The sequence below is a fragment of the Macaca nemestrina genome, chromosome 12 (genome assembly GCF_043159975.1).
Source record: "Macaca nemestrina isolate mMacNem1 chromosome 12, mMacNem.hap1, whole genome shotgun sequence".
Lineage (NCBI taxonomy): Eukaryota > Metazoa > Chordata > Mammalia > Primates > Cercopithecidae > Macaca > Macaca nemestrina.
The window spans coordinates 74,441,725-74,454,534 of NC_092136.1; the positions used below are offsets into that span (position 1 = coordinate 74,441,725).

A 12,810-nucleotide genomic window follows, 5' to 3' on the forward strand; every position below is an offset into this window, starting at 1 on the left:
CCCAAAGCGCTGGGATTATAGGCATAAGCACCAGCCCTGTCTCTAAACAAATTTTAAAAAGAAAAAATTATAGCTACACACAAACCATAAATGAAGCTATTTGGGCAGCCATATACCCATCATATAGGCTCAACAATTAAAACGTTACTTGCTTGATCACATCCATCATACATAGGGCGTTTTGACTGTCCAATTTTTACTTGCTTTTGCTCTATCCCCCACCCTTTCCAATGAGAGAGCTGTCATGCAGCAGATAGTGAACAAGCCTTGGAGTCGGACGAGCTGTGTTCCAACCCCAGCTTTGCTGCTTGCTAGCTTGCAAGTCACATCTCTCTGAGCCACTTCCTCCTCTACACACTGGGGCAGCAGCAACCCCAGCCCCACAGTGCTTCCTGAGAAGTAAACAAGTCTGTGAATGCAAATGCCTCCCCAGCCATCCCTGCTGGTATTCGTTATGCAGACGCTGGCACCATCTGCAGTGGTTGTGATTTTCTACTCTTTAGGGATTATACGTTACTCTGGTTCTAGATCATTTCACTTTACCATCAGGAATCTATGCCTCATAGTTCTGATTTTTTTGAAAAAATCAACAGTGGATATGAAAAATATCCAATAACCAGAGAATGCTTGATCTAATCATAGCATGTTCACCTATAGGACATTAAAAACTATTTCAAAGGCCATGTAGTAACATTTTAAAAATGTTTTAAGTTGGCCGGGCGCGGTGGCTCAAGCCTGTAATCCCAGCACTTTGGGAGGCCGAGACGGGCGGATCACGAGGTCAGGAGATCGAGACCATCCTGGCTAACACGGTGAAACCCCGTCTCTACTAAAAATACGAAAAAAAAACTAGCCGGGCGAGGTGGCGGCGCCTGTAGTCCCAGCTACTCGGGAGGCTGAGGCAGGAGAATGGCGGGAACCCGGGAGGCGGAGCTTGCAGTGAGCTGAAATCCGGCCACTGCACTCCAGCCTGGGTGACAGAGCGAGACTCCGTCTCAAAAAAAAAAAAAAAAATGTTTTAAGTTGCAAGAAATACTGATTGGAATTATATATAAACAAATACACATATACATGTAAAATTATATCGGGTGTAATTGCTCCAAGAAATTACTTGCAGGGCCAGGGGGAAAAAAAAAAATGTGTGTGTCTTTGAATGGGAGCATTTACTTCCTTTAGGCAAGTAAAGATGTTTCACTTGAGATCTCTCCTCTTGCCTCAGCTGCCAACAAGCTTGGGACAAAGTTCAGTCCATGCTCAACCATAGTAGTTCTCCTCAAACCTGGATTGTGTGTGTGTAATTATGCTCTACACTCCCCCACACAACCTCTTTCACCCAATGAGCTGGATTACCCCTTTATCAAACAAGAGCTGTGTACCTAGTGCCTTACCCACTTTGCCCTGGCTACCAGAAAGTTCAAGAACAAAGTATTTCCCTTCAACCTAAGTCTCTTGTACAACGTAATTATCTTCTCTCCACAACCCCAATCCCCTTACATTCATTAGCTCTTGTTTTGTCGTTCTAGTTTTAGTGGGTCTCTTCCTTGACTGTAGCATGCATTTTCTTGTAGATAAATCAGGTGGATGGTTTCTAAAAGGCTCTTCGGGATCATCTACTCTGAATGGCAAGGAAGTCTGAGGCCCAGCCCTCTGCCAGGTGGAGAAGAGCCACCTGGACCTGTAACGGGACACCTAGAGCTTCTCTTTTTCCCACCGAATCCCACACGCCCAAGGCCAGACTTGTGCCCACTTACTCAGCCTCTTCCATGGCAACAGGGCACTTGTACTGAGCTGTGTTGAAAAGGCAGATGTCTGCATACTGGCGCACTAAGGAGGGAGAGGAATCGAGGTGGAGTGAGTCAGGAATGCAGCTCCCATGGAGTCTCACAGGCGTCCCGGGTTGGGGATATTCAGCCCCAGGCAATGGCCAGAGGCCACCAGTGGGGACTTCTGCATGAGACCACCCCTGTCTTCCATCCAAAGGGTAGCCCCAAACACATCCCTTTCCTTCCATAACCAAAGCCTTCCCCTCAAGGACAGCTTTGCCCAGAACCCAAGAAACTGAAGAGGTGGCTTAAAGAGCAAGCTCATTACCTGGCCAATAAGCAGCCTGCCTTACCCGACTCAAAAGCTTTGCCCTGTGGCTCAGAGCAGGCCCCAGGCTTCAGTGGCTATTTTTTATACAAGGCTGTTAACAAGGGGAGATCCTTCGGCCACTCCCAGCCCTTGGGAAGACTGCCTCTTGCTGTCCCCTAAGCTGACCCTCTGCCTGGGGTACCTGAGATCTTGATCTTCTTCACCGTCTTGTTGGTGTTGTTGGTGACGTGGACGTTGACACTGATGGGTTCTCCATGGTAATAGATCTGGGGGGCATAAGAAGGGATGGGGTTGGCTGGGAGGACAGCAAGGTTCTAGGGAAAGGGGAGGGAGAGAAGCCCCCACGCGATCTTCTGGGGTTCCCCAGACCTTGGGCAGACCTTCAGAAGGGTCTGCTGCTCCCTTCTGAAGTCCATCACATCCCTTAGGTTCATGCCCCCTCTGCCACTCCTTTAGGCCCAAGAGATTTCTCTGAATCCCCCAAGGCATTGTGACATTTGCCCCAAGTTCATCAGCCACTTCCCACTGCTGCTAAGGTGGCATGAAAGCCACCAAGCACATTAGCCTTCAGTTCCCTGGTGGGACCCTTGAAAGATAATGGAATTGGAAGGTGATAGTCCTGGGCTCCAGCCCTGGCTTGGCCACCAGTAATCGTGACAACAATAACAACAATAACACTGACGATGATGAAAGCAGTGTGACCGTGGGTAGGTTAAGCCTCAGAGTCTCCCTCTGTGCAATGAAGGGGTTGGACTAGGTGATATCTGAAGTCCCTGCCAGCTCTAAATTCTGTCCATGGAAGGATCTGGAAGAAGCAGGGAAAGGTGAGGAGGGGCTGACCAGCTCACTGAGGGAGCCAGCTCTGAATCCCCACAAAAAGGCCTCAACCTGCATCTTGCCCCAAGGCACTTCCCTTCAGCCATGCCCCAAGAGAGGGGGGGTGCCCACACGTTGAGGAGGGGCTAGCCCGAGCTCACAGCAGGCATCAGTCATCTGGGTTTGATTCAGAGCTTGAGGGGAGGCCCTTCCTTCAGCAGGGCTTGTCGCCCCGATGCTCAGGGTTTGGCAGGGAGGTCACAGCCCCCCAGCGTACCCCCTCTGCAATGCTGGTTGACCTTCAGCACTCGGCCTGAAGCAGGCAGCTGGTGGAGGTGTGGGGGAGATGTCCAGGACCTTCGGGAGGGTCTGCTCCTCCCTTCTGAAGTCCATCACATCCCTCAAGTTCACGCCCCCTCTGCCATTCCTTTAGGCCCAAGAGACTTCTCCAAATCCCCCAGGAGAGGTCTCAGATTCCCTGAGCCCTGTGGTCCTTGGGCTGGGGGTAGAAGCTCCTACCTGAGGCATCCCTGCAGGCCAGGAGAGAGCTGGGATCTGAGGCCCAGGTCCTAGTGGAGCAGCCCCCACCCCCTGCCCAGTTCAAGCCTCCTACCTCCTTATCCAGGGAGGCCTCTAGGTGCAAGGGCTTGTCCGACATGAGGAACTGCCTGGTGGTCTCGGCTGTGGGCTGGGGGCCAGGCCTCTCTGGGGCATATTGAACCTTCCGGATGACCAGACGCACAGAATTCCTAATGGGGATGGACGGAGTGAAAGAGGACCAGGGTCACCTGCCTTCATCCCCTCTCCTTGCAAGCCTCACATCATTCTCCTGCTCAAGAGACTGGCATGGCTCTTCAACGCCTTAGAATCCAGCCAAACTGCAGAGATCAGCATAGGGGTCTGTCACTATCTGGCTCCATTCCATCCTCCCCTGTTCTATCCCAGAAGTGCCCCGTGGCCGCACTTCATTTGGGTCCTGGTACCCAGCAGGATGCTGAAACAAGGACTACATTTTCACCTCCTGTTTCCCTATGTCACCAAATAGGTAACAATGTCACTTCCCGCCTCCCTATGTCACCTTACACAAATAGTGTCCCTCTGTCATCTCTTTTGGTGACACAGGACACTATTTGTGTAAGCTCTTTAAGGACAGAAATTTGTGTCTAAGGTGTTCACAACTGTACTCTCAGCACCTATAACTGTGCGTGCCATATAATAAACACATGCCAGATATCTATTATGTAAAACTACGCAGAGGGGACAGGGGTCCCAAGAAGAAATGGGGTTTGGGGAGGCGTTGGGGTTCAGGGAGGAGGTGTGGATTCAGTCAGGGGGATGCAAGCCAGTGAAGGGGACAAGCCCAGGGAGGGGAGAAGGGCCATGGATGAGACTGGCTCCACGAAGGTTACAGGGGATCAGGGAGCAAATGAGGATCTGGTGAGGGAGGGAGACTCAGTGAGGCCGTCTCTGAGGCATGCTGGGAATGCTGCATCTCCATTGCTCAGATAAGCTGCTTCCATTGCCTGGAATGGAGGAGCCAGGGTCAAACTCCCAGCTCTCCTCTTGCTAACTATGTGGCCTTGGGTACATTAACCTCTCTGCCTCCATTCCCTCATCTGTAAAGGGTGATGATAGAAGGACCTATCTCTTTTTCTGCTTTTTAAATTTTATTTATTTATTTATTTTGAGGTGGAATCTCACTCTGTTGCCCGAGCTGGAGTGCAGTGGCGCGATCTCAGCTCACTACAACCTCTGCCTCCCAGGTTCAAGCAATTCTCCTGCCTCAGTCTTCCGAGCAACTGGGATTACAGGCATGTACCACCACACCTGCCTAATTTTTGTATTTTCAGTAGAGATGGGGTTTCACCATGTTGGCCAGGCTGGTCTGGAACTCCTGGCCTCAAGTGATCTGCCCGCCTCGGCCTCCCAAAGCTCTGGGATTACAGGCGTGAGCCACCGCGCCTAGCCAGGACCTAATTCTTAGAGCTGCTATGAGGATTAAATTAGTTCGTACAGCCCAGCACTGTGAATGGTGCCTGACACCTAATCAGCCCTTGATAAATGATAGCTTCTATATCATTATTATTAGTAACTCCTTGGTGTGGATTTTAAATGTCCCATTGGTGGTAGGGTGAGAGGGGTGGCTCTCAATGTCACCTCCTCTTTCTTGTGCTTGCTAAGCCTCCTCCCACATCCCACAGCACCCTTCCTTTTCCCTTGTCTCAGGTCTTAAGAGGAAAAGGGAGACAGAGAAGCAAGGGAGAAAAGTCCCATCTCCCCACACACAGGCAGGGCTGCAGATGCAAATGTATGCAATACACCCTATAGCCACCAGGTGGCAAACTCAGCCCATGCCCTAAAAAGGCTGCTGTGCCCTCAGCCAACCTCCTCTGGGAACAGTGCCTCTGGATGCAGGAACATCAGCGTTGAGGGCCCACCAGCTCTTCCAGGAGGCAGGCAGAGCACAGCCTGACCCAGGAGGGGCAGGCCTGAGACATCCGGGCCAGCTGTTTCTGGCTGCCAGCCTGGGCTCTCTGTCTGCCCAGGCTGTGCTTCTCCGGAGAATGCTTCCCCTCTCGGATGTGGGCCGAGCTCCCTGTCACTCTGCCCTGGATGGGTTCACTATCTCCACTTCCTCCTCACTTAGAAGCTGCCATTGACACACACTCAACCCCTGCTGAACTCCTCCCAGGAGGAAAACTGAAAAATGGGGATGGTCAGGAAACAGCCTGCTCACGGTTTAACACAATCTGAACTTAGGATTTTTCCAAAACAAATTAAAAAGACATGCAGTCTGGAAGGGATGAAATGAGAGGCAGGGAGATGAGGGAGGAAGCTTCCACAACGGTGCGAAGGAGAAGATGCGGCAGCCTGAACCTGGGCAGTCAAAGCCACCTCCCCCAGGAAGCCCTCCGTGACCTCCCATCTTCCAGAGTGCCCTTCCAAGGCTGGAATGTGCGCCCCTCCTCACACACTTCCAGGTATTGTTACTTATCTCCTCTTGGACTTTGCCCATCCTGTCTCCCTCCCTCACCCAGCAGGCAGCCCACACCCTGGCATCCTACTCACCGCTTGTGGATCTTCTCCTCCAAATTCTCCGCACAGAAGGCTTTGACTTCATAGTCCACACCGCAAGCCTGTGGGGAAGGGGTCACTGACCACAGGGCCTTGGAGAAGCAGGGTCCCCAGTACACAGCCAGCCTACCTCTCATTTTACAAGCGAGGACACTGGACAGGAACACCAAGCTCCCACAGCCCAGCCCTCCTCGGTCTGGAAGAAGCAGGGGAACGCCCTTGTGCTCAGCCCCAGTGCTGTGCTGCCTCCTCCATCTGACATGGGACATCCCAAATCATCCAAACAGGGCTCTGCTCTTTGGACTCCTGCCTCAGTCTGGGTGGCCATCCTCATCCAGGCAGCTGCCCAGAAACAGCAACAGGTACCTGAGCGGACTGGGGGCACCTACTACTACTGTGTGCAGACCTGGCCCTGGGTGGCTTCTCCGGTATCCCTCTAATAAGACAAGGAGGCACGTGCTGTCATCTCCATCTTGCAGATGAGGAAGCTGGGCTCAAAGGTCTGCAGCTAGTGGTGTCACTTCTATCCAAGCCTCAGTTTCCCCATCTGTGACACGGGGATGATCACACCTTGATTCAAGGTTGCCAGGGGTTACGTGAGGCCAGGTGTAGGTCCTCAGAACACTTTGGTCCTGTTGCAACCAACGCCACTCAGGAGGGCCTCTGGATCCATCACTTCATGGGAGAGTGAGGCTGACCCCATACCTGCTGCCCTGTCTAAAGAGAGACTGGTTGTCCAAGGTGGGACCAGCTTAGCCTAACACTGTTCAACAGGGAGAGTGGTTCTGTGTGTCCAGCACCTCCCAGGGAGAAAGCCAGGGACCTGGGGACCTGAGAGTCCTGGAGCCAGAGAGATGGTCCCCTTGGGGTAACCTACCTTCCCTGTGTCTTCGGGCCCCGGCTGCAGTGTCACAGAGCATGGAAGGTTTGGAGGGATCTGTCAAGAAGACAGAACGAGCCATCTATCACATCCACCACTGTCCTGTCTCATGTCTTGCAGCCCAGACACGCCCATACACCTATCAGACCAAGGGCCCCAGGGGACAGGCCATGTCTACCCCATCAGACCATGCCAACCCATGCCCCGCAAGTGTCTGAGTTTTCTTTATCTAAAGAGTTTGGCCTAGCCCAGTTCTCGCAGCAATGGTTTAAATAGATCTTTCTATGATGTCTACTGTAGTTGGCAGAATAATGGTCCCCCAAAGATGTCCACACCCTGATCCCCCAAACCTGGGACCTTAACGACAAAAGTGACTTTGCAGATCCAATTAAGGCCTTGAGATGGGGACAGTATCCTGGATGATTTTGGTGGGCCTGATATCATTATAAGAGTCCTTAGAAGTAGAAGCAGGAGGCAGAAATGTACGAGCCAGAGTGATGGGATGTGCAAAAGACTCAACAGCCACTGCTGGCTTTGACGATGGAGGAAGGCACCAGGATCCAAGGAAAGCGAAACTGGAAAAGGTGGACGCTCCCTGAGGGCCTCCAGAGGAGCCAGCCCTGCCATGCCTCCATTGTAGCACAGTGAGACCCGTTTTGGGACTTCTGACCTCCAGAGCTGTAGGCTCATACATCTGTGTTGTTTTAATTGCTGCCAAGTTTGTGGCAATTTGTTTCAGCAGCCATAGGGAGCTAACATGTCTATGTGGAAAAGGTGACTCCATAACCCTCTCCACTCTCTAAGTCTCCCAGAAAGGGAGGGACCACACTGAATCTCAGAATCAGAGAGCCTAAGAAACTTGAGATTTTGAAATCCAGCATCTTAGTCTCTGATTTGAAAGGTGGTGGAGCAGACAGATCACCTACTTGCCATCCCTCTCTTGCGAGCTGGGTTAAACCAGGCAAGTGGGGAGCTGATCTGAGCGGGAGACACCTTGCAGTGACTCACAGGCCACAAAGGGCTCCTGCTTTCTCTGAAGCCCCTTGGCGCCCCCTTTCTCCCACCAATGACCTGGCCTCGGTCTGAGTGGCCCAAAGGTACAGGTGACAAACCCCAGCAGGGGTTAGAGAAGAGACACTTACCAGGTAACATAGGTGTCAGTGCCCCAGGTCCCAGCATACACTGGGAAACTGGGTGGCAGGGAGCAGATGACCCACACCGACCCCTTATGCCCACCCCACAGGGCTTCCTAGAGGTGGTATTTCTGGAATGGGGCTCCAGGGGTGGCAGTTCCTGACCTCAAAGGTGAAAGGGTAGGCGTGCTCGCCCAACTTCTTGATGAGGCGCTCCTGCAGCCGCGTCAGGGGCTTCTTGTCCTCGGGGGCTGGTGGGAAGGACTGCACGTTGGCCACAAACAAGTCCTTGCGAAAGGTCAGGCCCAGGACATCCAGGTCCTCCCGGCCATAGCGGAAGGCGCAGGTCAGCGTCACATAGACTGTGGGGAGCAAGGAGCACTGAGGAGGGGCCTGGGAGAGCAGCAGGTGAGCCCCCCAGAGTGCCAACAGCAGCCATGGGACAAGCCCCGCTGGAGGCCCCAGGCCTGTCCCAAGCTCTTTGGGGATGGCTGTACTGTCTCCACCAGGAGGGGCTGGTATTGAGTACCTGGAAGGATGCCATGGCCTGGCCCCTGGGAGGAGGAGGGGACTGCCTGCTGAGCAAGCCCTGTCCTTCTTCCCCCTCCCACCTCTCTCCAGGGCATGTGTGGAAGGGTATGGAAATGGTCTGACAGGCTTGGCGGGGGCTGGAGTAGTCTGGCAGGCCTGGGGTGGGGGTAGGAGGACTGAGGAAGGAGCAGGGAGTTGTAGGGGCAGGGCAAGTGCTGGGTGGTATCTGGAAGGCAAGGATCTTGTCACAGCTCAGTCGCCCATTGGTGCACATTGTCTTCCTGCACATTGGTGCACATTGATACTGCCCCGGTATCAACGTTCTGTTCTGTTAAAGAAGACCCTAATCCTGCCCTGCTGGCATCCCCAGCCTTGCCATAGTCATGACATATTGATGTGAAAGTGCTCAGGGCATAGGGAAACCTTCTCCCAAAGTAGGCTTGGGGCAGGGCCGTCCCAGGCTGGAGGAGGCAAGGGCATCTGTGGGGGTATTTGTTGAGGCTTTCAGGGGAACCAGTGGGGACGGACAGGGAGATCCTATGCTAGAGGTCCAGGGGGAAGAGGAGGCCCTTGACAGGCTGGGGATGGGGGCCACAGCCTACCTCTCCTCTCTTTGAGATACTCAGGATCCACCAGGACCACACCATCTGGGGAAAGGACAGAGAGTGAGCAGCCTCTCCCAACCTGGCCTCCCAAACCTCTGCGCCCCCAAACACCAGCCCAAGCCCAGATTCAACCATATGTCCATCTAAAATCATCCTGAGAAAAATGGAAAGGCCGGCACCTAGAGGGTGGCACTGCTGACCTCCACCATGCTCTACCTTTCCCTCATCCCAGGCCAGCCTAACAGACCCAGCTGGTGACTTTAAGCAGGTTAGTTAACACTTCTGTTTCTTCATATGTTAGTAAGAATAGTAACACAGGTCCAAAACTCCTAGAACCAGGTATACTTTGGAATTTAGAAATTGTGAAGCATAGAGAGGCAAAATGGGCCGGGCATGGGGGCTTATGCCTATAATCCCAACACTTTGGGAGGCTGAGGCGGGTGGATCACTTGAGGCCAAGAGTTCAAGACCAGCCTGGCCAATATGGTGAAACCTCATCTCTACTATAAATACAAAAATTAGCCGGGCATGGTGGTGGACACCTGTAGTCCCAGCTACTTGGGAGACTGAAGCAAGAGAATCACTTGAACCTGGGAGGCGGAGGCTGCAGTGAGCTGAGATCATGCCACTGCACTCCAGCCTGGGCAACACAGCGAGACTCTGTCTCAAAATAAAATAAAATAGGCAAAATGGTACACGTTCCATATATTCTGTAATGACCTCTGCAAGATCTGCACCCTATTACTAAAGCCATTGATACCTCCGTAGGAAAACACAAATATTCTCACCAAGAGGCTAAATATAGCCTCACATCAGTTGGGGTCAGGTTTGCCAATGAATGAATTCTGCATTAAACTTGGAAGCAATGCTAGGTTTTCAGAGCTTCTTGGGCTTGCCACATGTGAATCAGGGGTTGTGATCTGCAGTGCCTCCCTCATGGGTCTCCCGTGAGGACTGAATGGGTATACGCATGAATGTGCACATGCGTACAGCACTTAGACAGTGCCGAGCACTCGAGAGCACTCTGCAGGTTGTGGAAGGTGCCTCAGTGCCCTGGCCCTCGGGAGCAGAGTCCAGCTGAACACAAAGGACATCTCTACTCAGCACCTCAGGAGGCCAGAAACACTGGTTCAGGGTCACCCCCTTGGCTGACATCCCCTGTCTATCTCTGGCCAAACCTTTCTTTCCTCTCTCTCCCCCTACCCTCTAACCCATTGTCATTCCATTGCCAGTGGAAGAGGAAGGCCAGGATGGATCACCAATGTCCCGTTGGTGAGGCCAGTGGGCTCGGACTTGTGTGCAGGTTTGGTGGGGAACCGGTAAGCATAGGGAGGGTATCATCAGATCAAGCCAAATGGCAGGGTCACTATGGGAGAAGGGTCACAGTAAGTCCCTGAGCAGCTCCGCACAGTGCCCCAGAGTGTTCGGGGATCCCAGGGCTCACAAGGGGCCTGATACAGAGGGGGTGCTCTGTGAACACCTGCTGAACAGCTCTCAGGGTGCCTGCGTGTGTTGGGGGCTAGATTCCTACCCCTCTCCTCTCCCAGTCTCTGGGCTGCCTCTGCTGCTGTCCTTAGTAGGCCAATGGGTACGGATAACCCTGGCCTCAGAGGGCCACCAGAAATGACAACATGAAGCAGCCACAGGTGAGCACCGGGATGCCTGCTCCCAGCCTCTGAGGGGCCAGCACAGGGAGAAGATGCCAATGGCAGAGGGACACTGAGCTTCAGAAGACACCAAACAGCATCCTAGGCAGGGTTGGAGGGGAGAAGTGGGGGTGTTTGCTCCAGGCCATGAAGGGCTCTGCTGACTGTCCCCTGGCCCCTGGAGCCCAGTGTCCCCAGGTCTTCCTCCTGGTGAGCTGAAGTCCGCAGCTGGGCTCGCTCCCTTGGCTCAGGGACCACACAAATCACTCCTGCCCTGGCCCCAGGACAGCCCGCAGGGACACTGATGGGAGAGGCCACACTAGGCCTCACTTTGATTTGCTCGTCTTTTTTTTTAAGACAGAGTCTTGCTCTGTCACCCAGGCTGGAGTGCGGTGGCATGATCTCTGCTCACTGCAACTCTGCCTCCCGGGTTCAAAGGATTCTCACGCCTCAGCCACCCCAGTAGCAGGGACTACAGTTGTGCACCACCATGCTCTGCTTTTTTTTATTTTTTTATTTTTTTTATTTTTTAGTAGAGATGGGATTTCACCCTGTGGACCAGGCTGGTCTCAAACTCCTGACCTCGGGTGATCTGCCTTCCAAAGTGCTGGGATTATAGGCATGAGCCACCATGCCCAGCTGGCTTGCTCATCTTTCAAAAATCATTGAACCTCTTTGGACCTCACTGTGCCCATTTATAAAATAGGAGTAATTCTAGGCTTCCCTCTCACAAACAGGCATGAGAAGAGACCATGAGACCAAGGCTCTTCCAATGAGAGCAGTCATTCTTAATCAGGGTGATTCTGCCCCCAGATGAGACACTTTGGCAACGAATAAAGACTTTTTTTTTTTTTCCCCCCCCAAAATGGAGTCTCACTCTGTCTCCCAGGCTGGAGTGCAGTGGCACAATCTCAGCTCCACTACAACCTTCATCTCCCGGGTTCAAGCGATTCTCCCATCCCAGCCTCCCAAGTAGCTGGGGTGGGAGAATTACAGGTGCCCACCGTCACGCCCAGCTAATTTTTGTATTTTTAGTAGAGACAGGGTTTCACCATGTTAGCCAGGATGGTCTCGAACTCCTGACATCAAGTGATCCTCCTGCCTCAGCCTCTCAAAATGCTGGGATTACAGGCATGAGCCACCGCACTCGGCCTAAAGACATTTTTAGTTGTCCTAACTGGAGCATGAGGTACTCTGGGCATTGAATGAGTAGAGGCCAGGGATGTGGCTATCCAGCCTATAACACACAGGACAGGCCACACCAACAAAGAATTATCCAGTCCAAAATGTCAAGCATGCAGAGATTGCAAAACCCTGAATTTGAATAAGAACCTGGAAGATGCCTTCGGCCACAGCCCAGGTCCTAGCAGGACCGCCATGTACGTGAGGACAGCTCCCATTTCACAAGTTCTAAGAAGGACTCTCCCTCTCTCTCCCACCCTTTGCCATCACACGGAAGCAGAACAAAGAGTTTTGCAGACTCTGCCAGGTTTGAACCGGGCTCCTCTATCTACTCGCTCTGTGACCTGGAGTAAGTCACTGAGCCACTCTGTGCCTCATTCTCCTTGTCTGTAAAGCAGGGCTAGTCATCATAGCCACCCCCACTGTCTGCTACATGACACGCCTTATAGTAAGTGGTGGTGTCTGTCGTCATCACCCATTACCGTCATCAGGACGCCTTCCCTGATTCTACCTCAGTCCTTCCCACAGTCTCTTCTTGCAGTCCTCACTTGAGTGGGAAAGTAGCTGCTCAGTAAATGCTTGCTGTCTGAAGCAGGAAGCCATCCACCCCCGTTCTTGGCACCAAGCCCCTCTGGAGAGCTGAGAGCTATTTCTGGGAGGCTTGGCCAGCCCCATGTTCCCCCAGCCCTCCTCTCGCCCTCCAGGGACTCACCCACAGGGTCCACGAGGTCGATGTGGTCCACAAAGTCCCGCTTTCCCAGGTAGACGGTGAGCTGGGGAGGAGAGGCATAGGGGGCGTTAGCAGCCGCAGGCCCGGAGGACACAGGACCCTGCCCTGGAGGAAACCC

The 12,810-nt window shown here is 53.0% G+C and overlaps 1 protein-coding gene across 7 annotated transcripts in view; it reads right to left on the reverse strand.

Annotated features, from left to right (window-relative positions):
• LOC105468761 (arrestin beta 1) overlaps positions 1-12,810 on the reverse strand; it is a 98,829-nt gene that overhangs the window by 15,317 nt on the left and 70,702 nt on the right. For all 7 annotated transcript variants that reach the window (XM_011719091.3, XM_011719089.3, XM_011719090.3 and 4 more), the window contains exons 3-10: positions 12,675-12,735; positions 9,132-9,176; positions 8,164-8,360; positions 6,863-6,922; positions 5,980-6,047; positions 3,524-3,659; positions 2,276-2,360; positions 1,752-1,824 (exon numbers count right to left, since the gene is read on the reverse strand). In XM_011719091.3, the coding sequence (XP_011717393.1) occupies positions 1,752-1,824; positions 2,276-2,360; positions 3,524-3,659; positions 5,980-6,047; positions 6,863-6,922; positions 8,164-8,360; positions 9,132-9,176; positions 12,675-12,735 (725 nt within the window). The remainder of the gene's footprint in view (positions 1-1,751; positions 1,825-2,275; positions 2,361-3,523; positions 3,660-5,979; positions 6,048-6,862; positions 6,923-8,163; positions 8,361-9,131; positions 9,177-12,674; positions 12,736-12,810) is intronic.